Below are 23,609 nucleotides of genomic sequence, written 5' to 3'. Positions count from 1 at the left end.
TAAAAATGTAATTTTATTTATAAAACTCTAAACCAATTAGAGGTATACAAATATAATAAAACTAAACATGACTTAATACTTAAACTATATCATAGGGAAATTGATAAATACTTTGCTGAGTATCATCCAATCGAACATGTTTATTTCATAAATTTATCTTTATTTTGGGTAAGAATTTTAGCAGAGGACTTTGCATCTAAGAAAAGCGCTCCTACTTCCTCGACATCCTCCTTTTTAATAATTGTTCTCTCGTTTATTTTTGCTGCTACTGCAGCAGGTGTTAAAAGTTGTACCACATATCTGAGAGTTGTCTTTGTTCCTGATTCACCAAGAGTGGACAAAGCTTCATCTTCGATTTGTAATCCTTCTGTCGTAGCTCTTAATTTAACTATTTGTTCTATTTCTGCTCTAGAATATGGAAGTGTTCGTATAATAAGTAGCCTATCTAGGAGATCAAGAGGTATTCCATGTGGAGACATAATATCCTCTGTTCCCCTAATTATACAACGTCCTCGATTTGTAGCAAAAATAACTATGGGGGCAATGGCACTTTCTAGTGCACGGTGAAGATAGGTAAATGTTTCTATGTCTAACATGTGTACTTCATCTATGAATAGAACACCTGGTACCAATTCTGCAATTCCTTGGTCAATGTACTTATTTACAACTTTGTTTATTTCCTTACGTAATTTATCTGCAACAAATAATTGATGATACAATTCCATCTCAAATTGGATTATAGAAACTGCTTAAACAATTTCAGCCAATATTACCTGTAATTTCTGTTTTCTTAGGTTTCATTAATTGACCCATCATGGACATAATATCCTGGCCACCTTGTGGCTTAGCATTAGCAACATCTAAATCATGCAATGTTACATCCTGAATTACTTCCTTCTTCTTGTGCACATCACCTTTAGGTAAAGGGACATACTCTTCTGCTTCCAGATCAAATTCTGTAGCAAAATTATCGCTTCTGCCCTGTCTTTTTACAGCACCACTATTTGCTTCAATGTAAATCACATCTCCTGTTTCTACCTTCTCCTTCTGCAGAGATTCATATATAGAAGGATCCAGCTTTAACTGCTTTGTACCTTTAGCAGTTTTAAGTCCAATAACCACATGAGACACCGTTTTCCCATATCCACCCATTGGATTTTCAGTTTCAACTGGAGTTAATTCTGTCACTTCTCCTTCATAGACTTCTTTAGTCTCTTTGATTCTAAGACCAATAGCTCGTCTAAAATTCTCCATAAGGACCTCTGTTTTCTTTATCTCCGAACTGTAGACTTCTGAACCCACCATGGGACAGAATGGTACTTTATTACCTAGCTCCTGAGCAATAGCAAGCGCAATCGCAGTTTTCCCTGTACCTGGTGGGCCAGCTAATAACACAGCTCGACCAGCCATCTTCTTAGACTTTATCATGTCAACCACTATCCCAGCAGCCTAAAACGTTTCGTATTATTATTTCATTCACTATTTTTATCATTGCAACAGCGCACAAAGATTCTAACCTCGCGCGCCATTTCCTGACCGACAAGGCCTGCTGCAGCTTGTATCGCTATCCCATTTTCATCAAGCCCTAAACCCTTTATATGCGTGTGGGCCGAAATTCTTTGAGTCTTTGCAGTACTTTTTACTTCTTCGATCTTCATTCTTTCAAATCGCAACAAAATATTCCGTGCCCGCTAAATCAAGCACACGTTATATAGATACCTGTTTGATTGATCTAATCTCCAACCCCACCACTGCTGCATGGTAGTTATGGAAACGTGTTCACTCTAAGCCAACACACAGAAAACGTTTCTAATTGGTCAAATTCAAATTTATAAAACCGCGAAAATTGAAGCCCCATTCTAAAGCTTTTCAAAGCTCATTTTCTTTTTGTTAATCAATCTAGAAAACAGTTAATAGTAAATATCAAAATATTCTATAAACCTATAACGGATTGCATACTTAAATTATTTATGATAAATATTGTACGAAATAAGCACTAAAATAGAAAAACACCAATTTTATGAAAAAATACTCGTTAGCCTTATGAAATTCACGGGTATTTTGATACGTTTTTTCAACGATAGGTGTCTCATATATTAATAGCTTTCTTGAAAGTGCTTGGACGAGTACTCAGTTTCTATATAAGAACACTTTATTATACACGATTTCAGGGTCCGATGCAACTGAAGGATACCGGGAGCCCAGTAACTTGGTCCCTTTTCTCGTTTAAACTTCGCATTTGGAGCGCAAGGTTTCAAACGAGGTTTAATCTCTCCCAGTGCAGATGCGACGTTGACCCTATTTTGTTTGTCAATTTCTTTCATTGATAATTTTAATAAGACTTCAAATAAATCTAACCCTCTTTTCCTATCAGTTTCTTTTATTAATTTTTTTAATAAAATTTCAATTAATTTGACCTTTTCTTTCTTGAGTTTTTTTTATTGATTTTTAAAAAAACCATCGAATTTGAAATGCCATATAATAAAAATATTATTTAATGTACATAATGAAATATTATGTTTTCCTTGATTATTTATTACCAATTATCATACAAAACTATACTTTATGCAGTGGCTTCTTTCTTTCTCTTCATAAACTGGTACTACAGTCCGAGCATCCCTCATCTGGAAAGATATTTTGATACGTTTTTCCAACGATAGGTGTCTCATATATTAATCGCTTTCTCGAAAGTGCTTAGACGAGTACTCAGTTTCTATATAAGAACACTTTATTATACACGATTTCAGGGTCCGATGCAACTGAAGGATACCGGGAGCCCAGTAACTTGGCCCTTTTCTCGTTTAAACTTCGCATTTGGAGCGCAAGGTTTCAAACGAAGTTTAATCTCTCCCAGTGCAGATGCGACGTTGACCCTATTTTGTTCGTCAATTTCTTTCATTGATAATTTTAATAAGACTTCAAATAAATCTAACCCTCTTTTCCTATCAGTTTCTTTTATTAATTTTTTTAATAAAATTTCAATTAATTTGACCCTTTCTTTCTTGAGTTTCTTTTATTGATTTTTAAAAAAACCATCGAATTTGAAATGCCATATAATAAAAATATTATTTAATGTACATAATGAAATATTATGTTTTCCTTGATTATTTATTACCAATTATCATACAAAACTATACTTTATGCAGTGGCTTCCTTTCTTTCTCTTCATAAACTGGTACTACAGTCCAAGCATCCCTCATCTGAAAAGAAATTGTATTCATGAAAATGTTTTCTATGCTCTATAAAAACACAAGTTTCTCATACTTACTTCAACATGTGCATATAAAATAATTCCTGTCAGTGTCAAAGTAATACCAATTACTTGATTTATGGCTAATGTTTCATGAAAGATTAAAGATCCCCCTAGAAGCAATAGGCAGAATTTGGAATGTCCAACCATGTTATAACTAATTAATAAATAAGGAACAATAAAGAATCTAAAAACCCCTTTTGTTTAAAGTTCAAGAAAGGATACGTTAATGGAGAAGTTTTTTCTATTATCCAATAGGAAGTTAAGTTAACGAAAAATGCTATTATGCCTGATAGCACAATCATAATCTAAACACAAAATGTGTATAGTTATTTAATTTTCTGTTTAAATAAGATTTTTATAAATTATTTAACTTACGATATCTATTAGTGACCAACTCCGTTTGAATGTTTGCTCCACAGGTTCAAAAAATGGCACGATAAAAAATAACATAATGGCAGATAGAGATGTTTGGTAATATAACAATTGCATTGGATCCATTTGAAATTGCACTTGTTTTATGTTTATCATCTAGAATATAACAGTAATATACATATGAAAGTAATATAAACACAATATACTGATTATTTTATATTGAATACCTCGTAAAAGATTTAGCACATAAGAATGTCGTACCACTTGATATAAAGATGTTACAAACACTCCCAATGTTGCATACATTGTTCCAATAACATTAAATTGTATATCATAGTAAAAGTTAATTACTATACCTAATACAATAGGGATTAATGTCAATTTAATAAGTATACCAAAGTGTTTTTTGCAAAACATCATTTGCATTATTATCACACATGGTGTAGTCAGCATTTTAGCCACTTGATAAGTTCCAATGGTATTGTGCGCCAAACTCAAATTTGTGAGTACAACAAAACCACAGAATGTCATAGCAATCAATACCATATCCTTGATCGCAATATCCTTTATACAGAAGACATCGAACTTCTCGCAAATTATTAATCCCACAAAAGTCATGATAAAATGTATCATAGATAATGTAATGTTTGGAAAGCCTGTGTGAATGTAAAGCCATTTATTTAACAATACAATTGCAATCGAAAAGAAAATGTTTAATACCAAATAGAATGCTGTGACCACTTTCTTATTCATGATCTTTTCTCACTGTGTTGTTTTATTAACGTGTAATCGGTAAACAAGTTATTATATTTTAGGTTATGTTTTACACCATATTCAGCGCGTGAACATTTTAACTCTTAAGCTGCCAAACATGAATCAATAGTAATAAATCAACATTTGCTTTACTGAATTTTTTTTATTTATATTTATTTTTTCTGATCATTGATTCAGATGTGTTTTACGAAGGATACATAATTGCGTTTTCAAATCCTAACCTACATATATTAATGTCGGCAATTATCATAAAAACGATCGAAGGCGCCAAAGCACGCCAAAGCGCGAAGCATCAAGCGTGACACCAACATTCGGTACCCGCTAAATTTTGGAGCGGCATTGTGATGTGATTTAAAAGTTAAATTGACGTAGTGATTGTTTAAAAACAAAGTGAAATATGGAAGAATTTCCATTAGGATACCGAGAAGTTGTACCCGATCAAATAGTGCCAGAGAAATGGAATGAAATCACGTTGAACACGGGTGAGTGATTATAACCTCTTTGCATTAGCCGGATAAATGAAAATATTGTTCAAAAAGTGTGTAAAGTAAAAGTTTTTTAATTATATTTACGACGATAAATGTTCCTCCCTGTCAAGGATATATATTATTTAGAAAGCGAATCATCAAATTTTCACGAAGAAGTTTCTAACCCTACTTTATAAATTTTCGATTTCTTTAAATTTTAATGATTTATAACATATGACATTGTATGCTGTTGTTTTATAGGAGGAAGTCAAGGTACATTAGAAGATATAAAAGTACCGGAAAGAGCCGGCGGATATTCGTACAAAGATTGCTCGAAGTATTTTACTCGCAATCGTTTTATTTACTGGCGTATTTCACATGATGTGCTTGAATTGGTCGAGCATAGTTTAGATATTAACTTGGCCAATTGTAGAGTAAGATACAAGTTTACAGATACACCAATTTTGGACGGTATTTCTATACATGAAACAGTTAATTCAGTTATCGTATTAATAGTAACTGTTTCTAGTGTTCATACACTATCATTTCCCCATCCTGAAAAAATTTATAAAAATGTAAGTAGCTTTTAAAAATATTGAATAAAAACATATAAGTTTTACTGTGAACTTTTTTGTTTTAAAGGAACATTCGCTAAGTACATATAAGGATCTAGGTGTACAGTCAATATTTAGCTATGCATCTGCACAGAATATAAAGAAAACAAAAGATGAAGCTCATATGTTTCATATTATTACAAGTGCTGGAACAACAAGTAAGTAAACACTGTTTTAAGCATAACATTTATTATACTTAAACTCTTTGTATCTTTACACAGATTCCCCAGTGCCTCATGCAGCTGCATCGTGGTTTATACCACCGCAAGAAGCACTATTTGCTCTTGCTTACAATTCAGGAACTATACTTCTATTGAGATTGGACACTAAGACTGGTTTAGTACATACTAGTGAATTAAAACAAGATTCAATTGTGCCGAGATTTCTTAGTGGCATAGCAACTGCTTTTAGAGGTCGCAATTCTGAAGCCCATGTGGCTATGTCCTTAGTAATACATAGTTGTGGAAATGATATGTATCTGTTTGCTTTATGTCGTGAAGGCAACATCCGTATGTGGTCCTGTAATAAAGCTCAATGCGTGGCTGTGACTGATGCAGCAATTGATAATCGTGTTGCATCTCAGGGTGCACAAGGTCATATGTTGAGAAAAGCATTAGGTCCCGATAATGAATTATATTTGGGAATTTTTTTTAAATTTAGTACTAGATGTGAATTTAGTATTTTAAAACCAGTTCAAGATAATGGCATATTTAAATTTGTTAGATTATGTACAAGATTTGCACAAGATGTAAGTATCCTCCATATTTGTTTATATTATATTACTAATTTGCATTAATGTGTATAATTTCTGAATTGATGCTTATAGCAACATTTAGTCGACTTTTCTTTCACAACTACTCAATTGTGGGCAGTATGGAGGACTACCGACATGGATGTCGTTGAAGTAACGCATGCACAATTGTCCTTGAGCGGTACACGCGTTAATTCTGAATGGGAAACAACAGTTTTGGAACAAGCACCAGATAGAGATTACATTCTTAGTGATCCTGACACTAACCCAAGACGAGCATACATTAATTACATTTTTCGCCCTGGGCAATTTTCGTTGGCCGATATCACAAAGGCATTAACTATTTACACAAGAAAAATAAGTATTCATGGAAAACGGCAAGGCAACAAAGTTCTTTCCGCTGCCGAGTTAAAAAAACGTGTATGCTATGCAGTAGAAGCTGAAATAAAAGCAGAAGTTATGGATTACGAACTTATGGATGAAGATTACTTGGAAATTGCCAATCGTTATTGGTCAAAATTTTATTCCTGTGTCATACAGTATCATGCCAATGGTACCAGACCTGTAGGACTATTATTACTGCCAAGCGTTTATGGAGTGGTTCTACTTAAGAAATTATCATTCTCACTTTTGAGGCCAATGGAAGCTTTGGAATATTTGATGTTCTGCAATGAAAAGTCGTACATATCTAGATTTAAAACTACACCTATTTTATCACAAGATGAAGACATATGTCGGGACCTCATCACTTTGATGTCAGTACTAGTGTTGTTGGAAGAGCAATTGTCCGAGGAAACGAAAACAACGATAAAAAGAGAACTGTATCATTTAAAAAGTCCAGACATCATTATTGATGACTTATTGTCAAAATTGATGTTAGAGTCGGAAGAACCTATTAGTAACTTTATTATTCATCATCCAAGTTGCCACAAATTATCAAACATTAGAGATATATCTAGTGCCATGGCAATGCTGTTGGAAGCATTAACGTATGACCTTGGTCAGCCTAATAAGTTACAACTTAACGAAGACCATGATGCTTCAAAAATGTTGCTTAACATAAATCACTTTTTTGGCAGTCAATTGGGAATCTCAGCAATATCCAAGAGTGTAGCTCAAATAACGCAATTAAGGTTTTCAATCTGTAGAAATCTTTTAATTTTACAACAAATGATACTTTTACGACCAGAGTTATTTGATTCGCGATCGTTACATTCCATAAAATCATCATTAGCACCTAGAACCGTAGTATTAACGCAAGCTTATTATGTTGTAACATGGATATGCGAGTCTACAGCATTACCAACACCTGCACAATCGTTACTGTAAGACAAATTTTTTTTCTTTCTTTGTATATGTATACATTTAACAGTTAGAATTTATTACAAATATTTTTAGAGACTCCAGTATTCAACGCTTAATGTTGTTGAAACTCGTTGATTCGAGGACAAACGTGGGATTCAGACAGCATCGGTCTTCGTCGTTGTTGGAATTATTTATACAAAGCAACGGCGCGAAGCATGCTCATAATTTGATGATTCATACGAATTTGGATGCAGCTACTTTGATACCATGGCATTACGGCATGCTAACACATGTTACGCTCATCGCACAACTTATGTATCCTTTTGTAAAAATATTCACTCGTCTACATAGTTTTTAAAAACGATATGTTTATTCGTTTCCTTAATGAGAATCAAACAGATGGCCAAGATCTGGAAATTTTATTTTTCCTGAGTGGCTATTGTCTAGCTGCCAATTCTTAGTTGTTCAAGAATATGTGAGGCTCCTGAACACGTGGTGCGAATGGAACAGCGCGTCGAGGAAATTTATATTGGCAGTTGCGTTGCTTGAAATGGGAGAAGCGCAAAAAGCTTGTGATCATTTCCTCCGAGCTTCCGGAGGAATTTTGACCGACCCCTTTCTAATTGATGCCTTACTTAAATCCGACGTACCATCAGATAATAATCCATTAATTCAGTATTATCTAAAAGTCATCAAATTATTTGAAGAATATAATGCTGCTGATTGTATCATAGAACTCGCTGAAACAGCTATACTAATGGCTGATAAGAACGATTCTAATTTACCAACGCTCCATTCTATAGTATTCACGCAACATTTAAACCTGGGACATCATACCAAGGCTTATAATTGTCTAAACTCGAATCCAGATGCTGCACGAAGAGTGGATTGTCTAAGACAATTAGTAGTCACTCTATTTGAAAGAAAAAAACTAATAGACTTAATTTCATTTCCATATGTGGATATGTACGAAGACCTTGAAAGAATAATAGAGGGTAGAGCCAGGAGTATGGATCTCATGGAGAATAATTACTACAATTTTTTGTACAGTTTTCATATAAATAAAGGAAATATGCGTAAAGGTAATGCTTTAATTCATTAAATAGTCAATAGTTAAAAATTGTCTACACAAAATGGTTTAATTATCTCTTTCAGCTGCTTCTGTGATGTATGAGCAAGCTATGCGTCTGAGCCAGGAATCACAATCTGTTCCTATTGTATCGAGGCAAGCTCACTGTTTATTAGCGTGTATTAATGTATTGCACCTTGTGTCAGAAAAATATAGATGGATTGTTAGACCTGTAATCGATCAAAATTATTTGGAGGAACTGAATCATCAAAATCCACAAACAAGGGGAAGCATCTGCAAAATAAAAAAGCAGGTTGAAGTTCTTGAATTGAGTGATATAAAGAAGGAATACCATGTGGTAGATGCCAGATTGAAAATATCGAAAATAAATTCCGAATTACACGTCGTCGCACATGCTGGTCCCTCAGAACTTATCATTATTTTGTCGACTATTGGTTTATACACGACAGCATTGCATCTGTGCGATGAGTTTAAACTCAATAAGAGTTCCGTACTCGAAAGTCTGACCTCGCAGTGTATACGATTAAGTCGAAGAGAAGATCCAAATGCTTGGGATTGGCTAATTCAAAATGATATATTTGATATTGGTTTATCCAACACAAATATTACGAATACTGCTTGGAGATTGTTAGAATATTTAACGTTAAAACATGAAAAAGACAGGTGTAGCGAATTGCATAAAGCAGTTTCCAGGAAGTTACTTCAGGAAGGGGCATTTATACCTCAATGGTTATTAATGTCGTACAAGGTAAATAGATCGAAAACTGATAATCGTATTTATAATTAAAAATGATTTCTCGTACGTTGCAGAAACGAAATGCTGCAGAGCTTCTTCGTCTTATGTTAAACACTGGCAGAATATTAGAAGCAAGCGATCTAGCAGTTGAATATATTAATGCAGTCTTAGGAAATGGTAAAGAACATTTTGGTCTTGAAACATACTTGACGTCCATAGCTCCGGCAGTTTGGTTACCATTTAATACATTAGAAGTACTTTTGTATGAACTAAAAGAAGCTAACACAAAGAATACAATTTTTTCTGAGGTAACATATAAATTTTCTATTTTTGTAGAATACCATTACAGAATAGCACGTATATGATAATAGAAAAGTGAATATTGATTTCAGGGCTACCAGAAGTTACAAGAAGCTTTAAATATCTATGAACAGAAAGTAATAAGGGTATCAGAGGATATGATTAAAATGAAATTAAGTAACAAGAACCGCTAACAGTAAGTAAAGTACTTATATTATTTAACATTATATGAAAGTTACACGTTTCACACGATAATACTTTCTTTTATCATTATAAAAAAAACATATAAAAATATTCGATATGTCTGTACATATGTGTGTATGTACATCGTGATACACTAGTTCTTACATCAATGTTGGTCTGTAATGTTTTAAACAGTTTAGAAAAGATGGAATATTCCATCGTGTGTTTTGTGATGGTAACATTAAACAGTATCAAGCATAAATTGGCTCATGATTAATTGATACCAATACCGCAAATATAACAATAATACCAAGAATTGATACGATAATCGCCGCGACCATTTGTGGACATCTTTTGAATAAAACCTGAAATTATCGTGAATTTCAATTTGTATTTCAACAAAAGTGTTCGATAATGATATATGATAATATATGATAATGATCATGATAATTTTTAAATATTGTAATTATGAAATTACGAAAAAATTACGATCAAAATGTTACCATTAAAAGAAGTACCAGGGCAAGAACGAAAACTGTTCCAGCAGGTAGAAAAAAAGATCCTGTCCAATAATGTCTCTGTATTTCGGGATCTAAAGATAATTATAATATCTTATGATAACATAACATATATAAATCAGAAACAAGTTTTGTAAGACTGTAATTACAGTATAAAATCGAATATGTCAATTAATTTTGTATACTTTGTAGTAGGACAAGACTTCTTTTTATAATGCTTTTATTGATTATAATTACAGAATCAAGGATGCTTTATGTGTCTACAAATTGCTCTCCATCTGTGAACCAGTCTTCTACAATGTACATACCTATTGTAACAGTCTATAATTGCTATTCTTGCGTGCTCAAAACTTTTGATACAAATTCAAGAAGAAAGGTAGATTTGGTTTTATATCACTGTTATTGAATAGAAATGTTTTGGACATACAGTTATAAGAGAACTCTATTATTTATATTATGATTTACAAGTGCCAACAGCGATGAATCTTGTCTTGCACATTTCAGATTTTGTTAGAACATACTTGGGGACAAGGAATTATCAGCTATGCTCCATGAATTTTCTAGAAAATTAACTTTCACTCAGTTTTATTGAGTTCTTGTTGTAATATTTTCATATTTATAATTTTAATTATTTGTACCTTACTCCCTTTGTTGTCTAACAATGTCTTTACATTCATTTTCATTTTCCTTTTTAATTTGTTGCCATGTTCCATAGTTTTACTAAGTTACTAAGAAATAAAATAATGCAAATTCACAATAATTATTGTCTGTCTGCCGTAAAATAAAATGTTTTGATATGATTTGTATGAGAATGTATTTAACACAATAACTGTAATGTACTAATATTTTATAAACCAGTGTTTCCATTATATTTTAACACACCAAAAACACTAGTTTATAAGCATACATATATTATTAACACTGTATATACTCGCATATAAGCCAGAATTTAATTTTGTACATGCTAAGAAATTTAAAGGATTTATTATCATTGTGTACATGGTGTTATTAATAATCAAATTTATTTAACTTAGAAACGAGCACATACAGTGAAATGCTTCTACTGTACTCACCCCAGATCATGAACATTGTTGCATGTTAATCCCAACTATTTAGCAACTCAATCGTTTACATTGTAGTCAGTTTAAAAATTTAAACATGCTTTTAATTCTACGTTTTATTTTTATCCCCTCTTCAAGAATCATTAAACTGAAGTTAGCTACATTCGTTTTATTTGTATTTTCAACCAAGATAAACGAATTAAAGAGTTCCATTGTATATAGCTGCAGCAATAAGATAAATTTTAAGTATTCGAAATCATGTAACTTAAATATCGAAGTTTTGTTGAATGCCAGTATCATCGTAAAAATGATTACAGATAAAACGGAAAAAAACATAGATTATTCGTACAGAATGTGGTCATAAAACACGCATTTTCTTCGTTTATTTAGCTAATACAGACAGTTTGCTTTCAATTATCATCATTTTATAATTTAAATAACGTAAAGAGATTCATAATTTCATCTTCGAAATCATGTCTGTTATTTCATTATTACAAATATATAATGATTATCTTTTAAAATCTTTCATGAAATAAGATAACGTAGATATATTTAAAAAATAAAATAACTATAAGATAGGATAAAGTATTGTTTGGAATAATATAAAAAATAACATTATCAGTAATATACGTTCATGAACTTTCTTATCATTTTTGTCACTTCCAACATTATCGATTGAGTACGGAATAAAATTACAACGCTATAAATGATTAGAATTAAAATTAAATATGCTGACAGTTATTTATTCGAAAATGATTGAATGAATCTGAATCTGATGGGTGCCCTAAAGATCTGTATCAGATTTTACACGAGAACCAAGCATACAATGGAATGTTTTCTTTGGTTGTTACAACAGATAGATTAGCTTCTACAGGATAAATAAAATATAGCCTTCCCCAGATATTCTAACATATTCTACAATAAAACCAATTTCAGCCGATATAAGCCAATTTGCTCATATCATTTGTTACATTATTAATAATCGCATTATTATTATTATTATTAGAAGCAATGAAATGTCGTCGAATAATGCATACGCACACTAATCTCTCGATGCGTGTTATCCTTTCTCTTTTCCGCGGAAAAGAAGCGACCCCTACTAGTCATAAGTAGATGAATTTTTAATTAGGTAGTGATTGGAGAACGGTCAAACCTCCTATTGTAATTTGTATATTTATAAACTAGAAATGAAACATTATTAAGTTGTTAATACATGCAGTGACCGAGGGTATCTCAGGTAGAAAGGTTGTAAACTGAAAACTCAAAGATATTAGGATAACGATTAATTTTATAATGATTTATTGTTACTATACTTGACTAGTGTCATCTATCCTATGCGCCTGTTTTTCTACATATTTTAAGAATTAAATCTCGGTGTACGAGTACTTTCCTAACGAAGAATTGTCCGTCATAGGTAGTACCGAGGTAATCAGCTGCGAACTTAAAATATAAGAATAAACGCAATAGTGCTAAAATTATTTTAATGTATAAAACTCTATAGAGCTTTCTATTTTCTATATTTTAATGAAATGTAAGAGTATGTATGTAACTCTGATGCATTGCAATCAATTCATTTCGAATATTACGGGCAACTTTCTTTTCCTGCTTTGCTGTTATTGCCCTCATATGAATCTAAATTATAAGTCAAAGGAAAAGATACGAAGATTCCATGTATTGTTCCGTTGATCCGCTACTTCAGTATAAAATATTACAAATTAAAATCTGAAAATAATTAAATGAAAAAAGTTAAACGAAGACAAGATTAACGTAATTAATAATTTGAAAGACAGAAACCATTCGATGACAAAAATTTCCGAAATATTAGGAAGAAGTCGATGTATAGTTTATAATTATCTAAAAGATGTTGCGTACTATGGTTAAAACATTCAGGTGGTTCTCCAAAATCGACAGTACAGTAAAGAGCAGCAGAAACAAACGTAGAAGTGTTAAAACAGTCCAACGAATAACAAAAGGTTCAAGAAATAAAAAATGTGAAAAATGATGAAAAAATTGTCACTAATTAATTGTCATTATTCAAACTAGATTAAAGTTGTTTGCTGAACAATGGGCACAATAGCGTAAAAAGTGGAGAGAGGTAATTTTTTTTATGAGAAACGTTTTAATTTGAATGGGTTCGATGGTCTAAATTATTATTTTTATGATTTGGAAAAAAATCATAAAGACACAAAAACAAATGGGTTGGGATAATATTAGGATATGGGTGGCAATAGGATATTATACGAAAATAGATATTGAGTTTATTTATATAAAAAGGAACAGTAGAAATAAATTCTATGTGTTAATTTTTTATCATAAACGTTACATGTCCCATAGTTTTGTGGCTAATAAATAATAGGTGCTTTCATATTTATCATTTTTATTTTTGTAATTGTCGAAACTGACCACAACATTGCATTGAAGAACGTTTCCTAAAGTAAACAATAATATTCTGTACGCGAAAAGGAAAATTGTTTTTCATAACACGGATTTGTATGATTTTATATAGTGTCTTATAATATTGTCGTGAAGAGCAGTTCCTAGAATTACCATTCTTAAACGAAGAGGTCGCTCCAAAGTCACTGATATTTTTCGAGGTCGGTATTTCTACATATCTATTCTATATCATATCTGTGATTCTGATTGCTATTAAAATAATTAATTCTCGTCGTGTTTAGTTTTAATACCTACACTTAATTGCTCTAAAATTGTATTCTAGTACGCATCGATAACGTTGGAAGTGATACGGAAATGGTAAGGGGGCTTACGAGCCCCCAATCCATCTAATACAAAAAAGCATTACCTGCAACATCTATTCTATATCTCATTTGTGAATACAGTTCCCACAGTCACCGTTCTTAAACCACGGAGTGCGTTTCAAAATCACCGATTTTTCTCGAGGTCGGTAATTCAGTTCGTATGACACTAACTCCCGTAAGATGAAACGTCTATTCTATATCTCGTCTGTGACAGCATATATGTTCTTTGCACAGAAAGTAAAACTTGAGGACCTTTTTCTGCTATAGATATATATTATAGTTTATGCATGAATATGCAATATCAAAACAGGACTCTTAGGGCGGCGTTCGCAGAGACATATAAAAATATTGAAATAATCGCGTTAAAATGTGTAGTAACAATGAGAATGGCGTGCAATGAAGACAACGTATCAAAGCTCGTGCACACGAGCAGAAATGAAATTTGACTGAATGATAATTTAAACAATCAACCGGCACAGCCGTACTTAAAGACCTCAGTATAATAGACATTTATTACATTGTTAGTTACAATAGATTCGTAAAGTGGTTCTTGAAATTGCTAACTATAATTTCTACGTTCGAATCTACACCAATGATTATTACTGACTGTATATGGTACATTTGAGCATCAATGTGGATAAAATTGAAAAAGGAATGTATATTAATATCATTTTTAGTTCTGTCAGCTGATTGTCATCCATCAACAACATGGAAACAATGCATTGTGATGAACTCCAAATTAAATCATTTATGTAATCACCGTGGTACTGAGTGTTACAGCTTAATTTATATTTCATAAAGTTTTGTTGAGGAAGAAAATAGAGACATCGGAGAGTCTCATGAAAGAATGGGAAATAAAAGTAGTTGCTGCGTCTATTCTAGTCCGCAAGTCGGACGTAAGGATCTAGTATCTGAAGGTGTTACACGTGGTCTTGAGGAACATCTACCCGAAGGTGGAATTAGTGTTAATAATTTACAACATATTAGTGAACGTGAGCCAGAAGACTGGGATTCAGATCCGTCATTACATCCATGTGCTGGTACTATTTTTATGGAACGATCTAAACAAGCCATTGAAAGTATGTATCTTTACTTTCAAATTTTTTAATGTGATTATCATTAGAGGATTGTATTTTGATCACATTATATTATAAAAATCAAATCCTTAAGGTTATAATTATTATATTATTGGTAATTATTAGTAGTTAGTACTTTTAGTAATATACAAATTTTCCATACTAACTTGTTTATGAAATACATTTCTTTTATAGACGGTATGGTAAGAAAAAAGAGTCAGCATCAAATTGCAGACACAAGGCCTTTAAAGAAAAGTAGCAGTTGCAGTACTATATATTTAGATGACAGTACTGTTTCACAACCTAATCTTAAAAATACTGTGAAATGTGTTGCCTTAGCTGTTTACTATCACATTAAGAACAGAACATCACAACGACAAATTGATATATTTGATGAAAAACTTCATCCTTTAACGGTAATTCAATTTTGTTTGTTTGTGTGCATGTGCACGCGTGTGTGTGTAGGCTTCAAAAATTAAAAAATATACAGAGTGAATCACTTAATTATTATCTTTAAAAATACAAAAAATTGTCTGACAAAGAAAAGGGATAGATAATAATATGATAATTTTTTCTTGAGATTATATGTTTTGAATCTATAAACTTTTTAATGCATTTGGAAAGAACAATGTTAATTTTATCTTATGTTGTATGATTTTATTAGAAAGGAAAATGTTAAGCCTTATAGAACTCACCCTGTAAATTTAGATTTCTTATCAAGCATAAAAGTATATTAAATACTTATTATAATTACTTATTTGTAGAGGGAAGGCGTTACAGAAGATTATGATAAATATAATCCAGAACACAAACAAATTTATAAATTTGTAAGGACATTGTTTAATGCTGCTCAACTTACAGCTGAATGTGCCATCGTAACGTTAGTTTATCTAGAACGTTTACTTACATATGCAGAAATAGATATAACACCAGCTAATTGGAAACGAATAGTCCTTGGAGCTATTTTATTAGCATCCAAAGTTTGGGATGATCAGGCAGTATGGAATGTAGATTATTGTCAAATTCTTAAAGATATTACTGTAGAAGATATGTAAGTTCATCTACAAATTATGATAAAAATAAGTGTATATCAAATAATTTTTAAATATAAAATAATGTTTATATAGGAATGAATTAGAAAGACAATTTTTGGAGATGCTGCAGTTTAATATAAACGTTCCTTCAAGCGTGTATGCTAAATATTATTTTGACCTTCGTACACTTGCAGAAGCAAATGAATTAACATTCCCTAGTGAACCACTCAGCAAAGAAAAAGCTCAAAAATTGGAGGCAATGTCCAGAGTTTACGAAGATAAAGTCACTGCTGAAGCTTTGCGTACTGGTAATAAGAAATGGTCAAGTTTAGATAATATATGCATAGGTGGACCTAGACGTAGTATTGCTATTCTATCTTAAACTTTGGATATAAGTGGATACATTACTTGTATCTATACCTTCGTAATTAAGGTATGTGAACAAGAAAAGTTTTGCAGACCTACTCTAGTATAATATCAATCAATTTCAAATGTTTTCAAAGCATATCATTTTTATTATTATTCATTTATTTTGTATTTCTATTTAAATATTTTAATGTAATACATATATTTTATAAAAAAAATTTAATTTTTAAATTAACTAATTCTGTATGATTGACTGATATAATTCTGTTCTGTTTCCTATTATTCGAATGTATACAATGATGAAATACAGTAAGATACAAACTGTCAATATTTCCTTAAAAAAAGAAAATTGTATCATATATACAGCATTGGATTTTCTCTTAAATTTTCATTTATTTGAATAATTTATTAAAAAATGTTCTATAATTTCTGAGATGATTAATTTTTTAACTAGGGACCTTTTAATACATTAAAATAAAATATTAAATTGTTATATAAATGAAGCAAATGATAACGATTTTTACTCTTAACATTATCAGTGCTTCTGTTATTAAACTTGTGATACATGTCAGTTGTCTTCTCTTCAAAATAGTTTACGTATTAACTGATATTGAAAAATATAAAAATGTGTTACATTAACAAGTTTAGTTTGAATCAACAGTTTTTATAGAATTTATTATATACAATTTAAATAAGAATTACAAAAATAATTGATATATTTTAAGAATCATTTTGTCTAAATATTTGTTCAAAATTATGTTTATATTTAATTTAAACTAAGTGTAATGAATACATGAAATAATGTATTATTCTTTGGAGGATAATTATGATGTCATTGTATATCTCTTGAAATTTTTAAAGCAGAAATTACAATTATAATTTTTTTATATGTCACTGACATAATTTTCTTTACCATGTATCCAGTTATCATTTATACACATATACACGTAAAATAACTTGCTAAGTATTGTAAGTGTAACTAATTATTCTGAATGATTAAAGTCTTAAGTAATTTCAAAATTATTAAAAAAATTTAACAAAACTATTATGAATCTTAATAGTAAACAAATTATATTACTATTATATATTTTGTATTTTTTGTATTAATGCTTTATATGTAATATTTTATGTATTTAATGCATTATACTTTTGAAAACTTTATTAAAATATCACAATAATATAGTAATTTTTTCTGTTTAGAAATTTAGTTAGAATAGACAAACGAGCTTATATTTGACTTGCAGAATACTCAAATTCTTCTGTATCAATTCAATATCACTTATAGATTTATACTGATTTATTCAAAGGAAATAAATAAAGCTTAAAAATTATATATAGGTACCCATATGTAGGATTTTGATCATTCAGCATACAAACTTTGCTAAATAAATATTGATACATATTAATATTCTTATATTAATTTGTGATTAACAAAAAAAGTCAATTTATAATAGTTATTGTATTCTAATAAAATGTTAGTAAACCATCCTGTTTATTATAACTGGAAAGTTATTTAGATTTAAGTGCAATGTAGTACAGGAATACTATTTGCATTTTTAATAAACTTTAATTGTTTTAAATAATAACTAAATTATATTCGGTTTATTAAAGTTTCAAGTCTTTTTATCATATATTATTTTCTATGATTCAATAAATCTGTAAAATTGATATTGAAGCATTTAAAATAAACAGAAATACTATTTTAATAACAACTACTACTTTATAAAAAGAATGTAGTGCACTTTGATGAAAGCTTCTTGAATTAGTTATTCAAGATATAAAAAACTTATTGTACATTATATATATGTATGTTGTATCATTACTGTTGCAATAAGGTTGATCAAATCAGAAAAAGGTTTTAATATATATTGCAAAAGAATATAAATTTCTTAAAAAACTATTATGCTTACTATTGTGCAATATGCTCATATGAAGGAGATTTATAAAACTATACCCATTTTGCACACATAATGATTAATATATTAATATATGTGACTAAGATGTATGATACGGGTTAACGAACTTATTTAATATTTTATACTCACAGGTTAGGATCATACACATAAATGTTGAAATATAGTAATAAGCTAACATTTACATTATAACTGACTATTTCCTTAAAAATTAAAATAATCGAAACTTCCATTGGACCTTTTGAATACTGTTACAGAGTAATTACGATTCATTCTTATTTTTATACTTTACTACAAGAAATTGCGAATAATGTAATAGGGAAACTTTAAATGTAATAATTAGGTCTTAATGTAAAACTAAATAATGCCAGAATGTAATATCACATATAAATAATATTAAATAGAATCTATAGTGTATCAAAATATAGGTATAATATTAACATATCTACGATTTTTACCCAAATAAGAGTTTTTAGTTCCTTGATCCAAATGATGAAAATACTTTTTGTACTATAAAGCGGATCAGTTTTATGTACTGTAAGACAATTATGTAAGATGACACAAAAGGAGACAACAAAATATAAAATGTAAATAATGAATGCACTAAGAAAAGCCAAAAAATTATTAAAAGTAGCCAAAGTATGCAATATAAGTTATAATCAATTATTCTGATTTTCCAAAGAATTAGGAAGTATAGTTTTTTTATGCATAATCACTTTTCATAAATAGGATTGTAATAATAATTCTGAAGTCTGATTGCATCCTATACATAAATTGCTACACCCTGTCTATATCTGTCTCATAAGGTTGTATTATAAATAAAGTCTTTTTATTAATACCTTGTTGATTACAGTTCTGTAACAAGTTCCAATAATAACATTATTGGATTGTTTATTATTTAAGATTTATTACTAAAGCTTGTTGTCTTTAACTATACAATGTTATTCTAAACGATTTATATTATTCTAAATTACTTTTTTTAATCATTTTTAATAGAATAATATAAACTTTTTATGCAAAAAAAATTATTTCAATACTACTGTATTGAAATGTATTGTTTGTAATGTATTATTTTTATTTAATATATCATTTATACAATAATGATCAACCAGATATTATTTAATATTACTATATAAAACCAATTATATATTAAAGCAAATGATATAACAGTATCAGCCTATAAGTTTTCTATTTTTAGTAACTATAGTTTTTTTTTTTAATATTATAATTGCTACTTTATAACGATTCTACTGAAGAATTTAACTTTTGTTATGTAGTTATATCCACATTAACTTGTTTTGTCACAAATGATCAGATATATAACAAATCTTAAAAGACAAAAATGCAATAAATGTTTAAGAAAAGTGTTTTTATTGGCCATTTAATTTGTGTTCATTTATTTACATTGGTATTAAGGTTACGTGAATTTGTTTAATTAATAATTTATGTTATTATTTGTACCATAAATGATAAGTAAAACTAAATTAAACCACGTGACTGCAATAGGGAATTATTCTATATGTATCTACATGTATGTATGTAGATACAGTAGAATGCATACGAGTTATTATTTACATGGATAAAGAACGATTTGGATAGTTTTGATGAGTTAAGAAAGAAGACGAATGTTAGATATTTTGAATTCCGATTCATAAGAAAAAAACATTTTATGTTCGATCGTCGAATAAATTTAATTAAACTAACTCTTAATAAATATATTGGAATGCATTATTTTTAGATTAATAAAATAAAAAAGATCTATCGATGTGTTAAAAAGTAGAAGACATTTTTTAATCATACTATTTTCTTTAATGATTGTTAAACTATTATACTTTTTCTTTATTGCTTAATTTTTTTAAATATATACAGATTTTTACACGCAACATTGCATACAATTTGCTTATAATTATAAGTTACAATTGTAACTCATAAGAAGTAAAAGAAGATAGGTATTTAAATTTTGCGGCGTTTCAAATAGATGGCACCATTAATTGACCAGAGGAAGATGGCTGAAAATTATCCCAAAGGTCATTTGCCCCGTAATTTGGGTTTCACTCCCATTTTCTATTGCCAATAATAATATTTTCTCCATCGACACTGTCCCTCAGGTCCGTAGTACGAAGTATATTAAAATAGTAAAAAGGTGTATTCTTTGTAATTACATGAATAATGTACAAGAATTCGTTTAAAGAACATCATTTTAAGTGATATCTAGAAATGTGATGAATAATGCAAGATTTTGTGTTAAAAATAAAAATATTTTGTTGCTTTTATTACTCAAGTAATTAAAAGAATTTGTTATAATGTATTCATAATATGTGTTTTTATTTATACAGTTACGTATGACATTTCGATAAAAGACTCGTGTTGAGGATATATAATTTTTATCATTGGTTTATAAAGATTGTTAAACGAATTTAAAATTATATATGTGTCAAAAGAAGTTTAAATAATGATGTTGCATAAAATAAATTTAAAGTTATGTCGTCTATGTGGCAAGGAAAAACAACAAGGCACAGATTTACTTACAGATAAAGTTAAAGGAACTGTACTAATGTCAATTATAAACAAATATTTCTCTAAAGAGGTATATTTTAAGTGTATTGTAAGATTTACTTCTTTACTATAGATAATTTTAATATTTCACTTATTATAGGTGATAAATATAACAAATTCAGATGCATTTTCTAAATATGTTTGTATTGATTGTGAACAAAAAATTTGTATATTTGACGAGTTTTATTTAATGGTAGCAAATGTACAAAAACAACTTGCAGCTCCATCGTTGGAAATTGATTTTGCAGAAGTATTGAATAATATTTAACTATTTATATTTATTGGTAATTAAGATGTGATTAAGAAGTGAGATGATTAAGAAAATGTTTTGTTTTCAGAGTATGTTATGTGAATTAAAAGAAAATGATACAATATCAAAAAATATTTTAGGAAAACAAGGAATAAGAAAAAGTGTATGTCCAATATGTGCCAAGAGCTTTAGATGTCAGGCACACTTAAATAGACACAAACGTATTCATACTGGACAAAGGCCATTTGTTTGTAATGTTCGTAAGATAATAGAATTATTTTACATGTTTTAGTAAATGTTATAATTATAGTTAAGTGGCAGGTATTATGGTTATGAGATTTGGGAAGAGAAAGAATTGTTAATTGTATAGATAGCTTACTCGGTTCACTTAATAAATTAAGAACCTAGGTTCAAATTCAAATTCATTGGTTCAATCAGGCAATTCTTTCTCTCATCTGATTTCACAAAAATTTTTTACAAAACTTTTCAAACACAAATAAATTAGCACTATTTATATTGAGGTATAGAGTATATTAAGAGATTTCACAAATGTCATTTCTTACTTTTGTATTGCAATAATATTTTCAGATTTGTAGAATGTCATTCAATCAACAAGAGATTTTGATGAAGCATATAGAAAGGCATGAAGGAAAAAAACAATTTCAATGTGCAAATTGTCATCAATCATTTCGTTACAAAGTATCATTAAAATCTCATATGATAAACTTTCACTTGGATGTGGAGAAATCTGTCAGTAATCAAAATTTGCAAATAGAAAATAGTTCATTTACTTGTTCAGACTGTGGTAAACAATTTGTAACAAAATATAAGTTACAAAGGCATTCAAGATGTCACACTGGAGAAAGACCCTATCACTGTACTTTTTGTATGAAAACATTTTCACAAACTAGTAATTTAAAAGTGCACCAGGTGAAGTATCATCAAATACCTGGTTCTTTAACTGAACTAAGAGGACAAATTCAATACAGTAATCAAATAGTTGACTGTGATGTACCTGTAACATTAAATAATTTCAATACAGTTAACATGTTAGAAACTGAATTACAAAATACAATAAATGAAACTATAAATTCCACAGAGCAGAGTGGTTCATATGTAACAAAGATTTATGAAAATCCTCTATACATTGATGATGAAATTGAAACAATTTTGGATCGTGATCTTGGTCAATTGGAACAAAACAAATATTCTACAAATTTACAAGATAAACAATCGCTTTGTTTGAAACAACCAGAAATTCCAGAATTATTACATAGTTTATTATATGATGATGGGTAGTTTTAACTATTTAATTAAATTCCATTAATTTTCGGTTTCTAGCAATATTTAGGTCATTTGCTAAAAATGTATAAATGAGTAATCAGTAATAACATATTAATAGTTAAAATAATCATTACTCATTAATGAATAACATTACACAATATTAAAAAAGAATTTTCTTAAAAATTAATCGTAAACGATTTAATTAATACTCATAAATAATTAAATGCAAAATATAAATCATTTTGTTCTTCATTTAATAAATGTATTGCATAGAGGAAAGATAACTATAATTTCCTTGTTGATATTTTAGAACAACAGGAATTACAAACCATGTTGAAAATTCATTTATTAACATAATAGTTCAGCTTCCTTTAAGCACAATGTAGGCTAAAAGTAATATATAATTGTATAAATATAACATGAGTAATGGTGTATTTATTTTATCTGTATCTACAGAGTTATATATATTTCTTTTAGCCTATATTAGTTCTGAAGAAGCTCCTGCAAAGAGGAAAAAAACGTTATATTAATAAGTCAATTTAGGATGTAGCCTGTAATTCTTTTATTTTAAAATACCAATAAGGAAAAATAATTACTTTTCTACTATACAATACATTTAATGTTCATCAAATTTTCCACCAAATATATCTTTATTAGTCTTTATCAGTCTATAAATATTTTATATTTTGTTAGATGTCATTTTCAATAACAAAATATTTATATAACAATAGTGCACATAAAAATATTATATGATATAAGCTTTAAAGTTTTGCATATTGTTTTAAAGTTTCTGTAAATAATTGCATATTTTATATTTTTGTTGTGAATAAATACGCATAAATTATGTAAAGTTGAGCAACAAATACACTATCATCCTCATTTTCCTTCATTTCAATATATATTATAGAAATAAACATATTCATTAATTTTTAATAGATATTTTCTATATA

At 29.4% G+C, this 23,609-nt stretch overlaps 5 protein-coding genes across 10 annotated transcripts; 3 read left to right on the top strand and 2 right to left on the bottom strand.

Moving 5' to 3' along the window:
• Positions 1-120: 120 nt before the first annotated feature.
• Positions 121-1,723, bottom strand: Pont (RuvB-like helicase pontin). The gene is made up of 3 exons (XM_076324104.1): positions 1,518-1,723; positions 774-1,449; positions 121-694 (listed from the first exon to the last, which is right to left on the bottom strand). Exons 1-3 carry the CDS (start codon positions 1,656-1,658, stop codon positions 141-143), a joined length of 1,371 nt encoding a protein of 456 aa, XP_076180219.1. The 5' UTR covers positions 1,659-1,723; the 3' UTR covers positions 121-140.
• Positions 1,724-3,047: 1,324 nt separating this feature from the next.
• LOC143153158 (solute carrier family 35 member E3-like) lies at positions 3,048-11,657 on the bottom strand. Of its 4 annotated transcripts, XM_076324056.1 has the most exons (7): positions 11,437-11,655; positions 5,164-5,421; positions 3,887-4,281; positions 3,629-3,781; positions 3,476-3,558; positions 3,269-3,407; positions 3,048-3,200 (listed from the first exon to the last, which is right to left on the bottom strand). In XM_076324056.1, the coding sequence occupies exons 3-7, from the start codon at positions 4,256-4,258 to the stop codon at positions 3,132-3,134; spliced, it is 816 nt and encodes a 271-aa protein (XP_076180171.1). In that variant the 5' UTR covers positions 4,259-4,281; positions 5,164-5,421; positions 11,437-11,655; the 3' UTR covers positions 3,048-3,131. The 4 variants fall into 4 exon arrangements, with proteins under 4 accessions (XP_076180171.1, XP_076180169.1, XP_076180170.1 ...); XM_076324054.1 differs by lacking the exon at positions 5,164-5,421 and having other exon boundaries at positions 11,437-11,657; XM_076324055.1 differs by lacking the exons at positions 5,164-5,421; positions 11,437-11,655 and adding an exon at positions 4,346-5,053.
• Nup160 (nuclear pore complex protein Nup160) lies at positions 4,496-11,818 on the top strand. Of its 2 annotated transcripts, XM_076324048.1 has the most exons (11): positions 4,497-4,881; positions 5,128-5,441; positions 5,509-5,638; positions 5,702-6,228; positions 6,307-7,556; positions 7,630-7,851; positions 7,936-8,618; positions 8,692-9,374; positions 9,437-9,670; positions 9,755-9,858; positions 10,603-11,818. In XM_076324048.1, exons 1-10 carry the CDS (start codon positions 4,797-4,799, stop codon positions 9,854-9,856), a joined length of 4,230 nt encoding a protein of 1,409 aa, XP_076180163.1. In that variant the 5' UTR covers positions 4,497-4,796; the 3' UTR covers positions 9,857-9,858; positions 10,603-11,818. The 2 variants fall into 2 exon arrangements, with proteins under 2 accessions (XP_076180164.1, XP_076180163.1); XM_076324049.1 differs by lacking the exon at positions 10,603-11,818 and having other exon boundaries at positions 4,496-4,881; positions 9,755-10,361.
• A 2,253-nt stretch (positions 11,819-14,071) lies between these two features.
• On the top strand, positions 14,072-17,015 carry Cycy (cyclin Y). Of its 2 annotated transcripts, XM_076324051.1 has the most exons (5): positions 14,072-14,322; positions 14,415-15,259; positions 15,452-15,672; positions 16,021-16,307; positions 16,384-17,015. In XM_076324051.1, exons 2-5 carry the CDS (start codon positions 15,028-15,030, stop codon positions 16,670-16,672), a joined length of 1,029 nt encoding a protein of 342 aa, XP_076180166.1. In that variant the 5' UTR covers positions 14,072-14,322; positions 14,415-15,027; the 3' UTR covers positions 16,673-17,015. The 2 variants fall into 2 exon arrangements, with proteins under 2 accessions (XP_076180166.1, XP_076180165.1); XM_076324050.1 differs by having other exon boundaries at positions 14,072-15,259.
• Positions 17,016-20,379: 3,364 nt separating this feature from the next.
• On the top strand, positions 20,380-22,817 carry LOC143153214 (uncharacterized). The gene is made up of 5 exons (XM_076324168.1): positions 20,380-20,677; positions 20,906-21,156; positions 21,226-21,375; positions 21,464-21,631; positions 21,964-22,817. The coding sequence occupies exons 2-5, from the start codon at positions 21,022-21,024 to the stop codon at positions 22,672-22,674; spliced, it is 1,164 nt and encodes a 387-aa protein (XP_076180283.1). The 5' UTR covers positions 20,380-20,677; positions 20,906-21,021; the 3' UTR covers positions 22,675-22,817.
• Positions 22,818-23,609: the final 792 nt, after the last annotated feature.

The sequence above is a fragment of the Ptiloglossa arizonensis genome, chromosome 12, assembly GCF_051014685.1.
Source record: "Ptiloglossa arizonensis isolate GNS036 chromosome 12, iyPtiAriz1_principal, whole genome shotgun sequence".
Classification (NCBI taxonomy): Eukaryota; Metazoa; Arthropoda; class Insecta; order Hymenoptera; family Colletidae; genus Ptiloglossa; species Ptiloglossa arizonensis.
The sequence above is the reverse complement of the archived record's forward strand: the minus strand, read 5'-3'. Positions and strand labels throughout refer to the sequence as shown.

Bases quoted from the DNA above. Each gene is read 5' to 3' on its own strand.
- LOC143153214 (XM_076324168.1), top strand. From the start codon at position 21,022: ATGATGTTGCATAAAATAAATTTAAAGTTATGTCGTCTATGTGGCAAG. The intron at 21,157-21,225 runs GTATATTTTAAG...CACTTATTATAG, and splicing joins ACAAATATTTCTCTAAAGAG to GTGATAAATATAACAAATTC. The intron at 21,376-21,463 runs GTATTGAATAAT...TTTTGTTTTCAG, and splicing joins TGGAAATTGATTTTGCAGAA to AGTATGTTATGTGAATTAAA.
- Pont (XM_076324104.1), bottom strand. From the start codon at position 1,658: ATGAAGATCGAAGAAGTAAAAAGTACTGCAAAGACTCAAAGAATTTCG. The intron at 1,450-1,517 runs GTTAGAATCTTT...GAAACGTTTTAG, and splicing joins GTCAGGAAATGGCGCGCGAG to GCTGCTGGGATAGTGGTTGA. The intron at 695-773 runs GTAATATTGGCT...TATTTGTTGCAG, and splicing joins TAAGAAAACAGAAATTACAG to ATAAATTACGTAAGGAAATA.
- LOC143153158 (XM_076324052.1), bottom strand. From the start codon at position 4,378: ATGAATAAGAAAGTGGTCACAGCATTCTATTTGGTATTAAACATTTTC. The intron at 3,782-3,886 runs GTACGACATTCT...GTTATATTCTAG, and splicing joins TAACATCTTTATATCAAGTG to ATGATAAACATAAAACAAGT. The intron at 3,408-3,475 runs GTATCCTTTCTT...TTTATTAATTAG, and splicing joins GAAAAAACTTCTCCATTAAC to TTATAACATGGTTGGACATT.
- Cycy (XM_076324051.1), top strand. From the start codon at position 15,028: ATGGGAAATAAAAGTAGTTGCTGCGTCTATTCTAGTCCGCAAGTCGGA. The intron at 15,673-16,020 runs GTAATTCAATTT...ACTTATTTGTAG, and splicing joins AAAAACTTCATCCTTTAACG to AGGGAAGGCGTTACAGAAGA. The intron at 16,308-16,383 runs GTAAGTTCATCT...ATGTTTATATAG, and splicing joins GATATTACTGTAGAAGATAT to GAATGAATTAGAAAGACAAT.
- Nup160 (XM_076324048.1), top strand. From the start codon at position 4,797: ATGGAAGAATTTCCATTAGGATACCGAGAAGTTGTACCCGATCAAATA. The intron at 4,882-5,127 runs GTGAGTGATTAT...GTTGTTTTATAG, and splicing joins TGAAATCACGTTGAACACGG to GAGGAAGTCAAGGTACATTA. The intron at 9,671-9,754 runs GTAACATATAAA...TATTGATTTCAG, and splicing joins AGAATACAATTTTTTCTGAG to GGCTACCAGAAGTTACAAGA.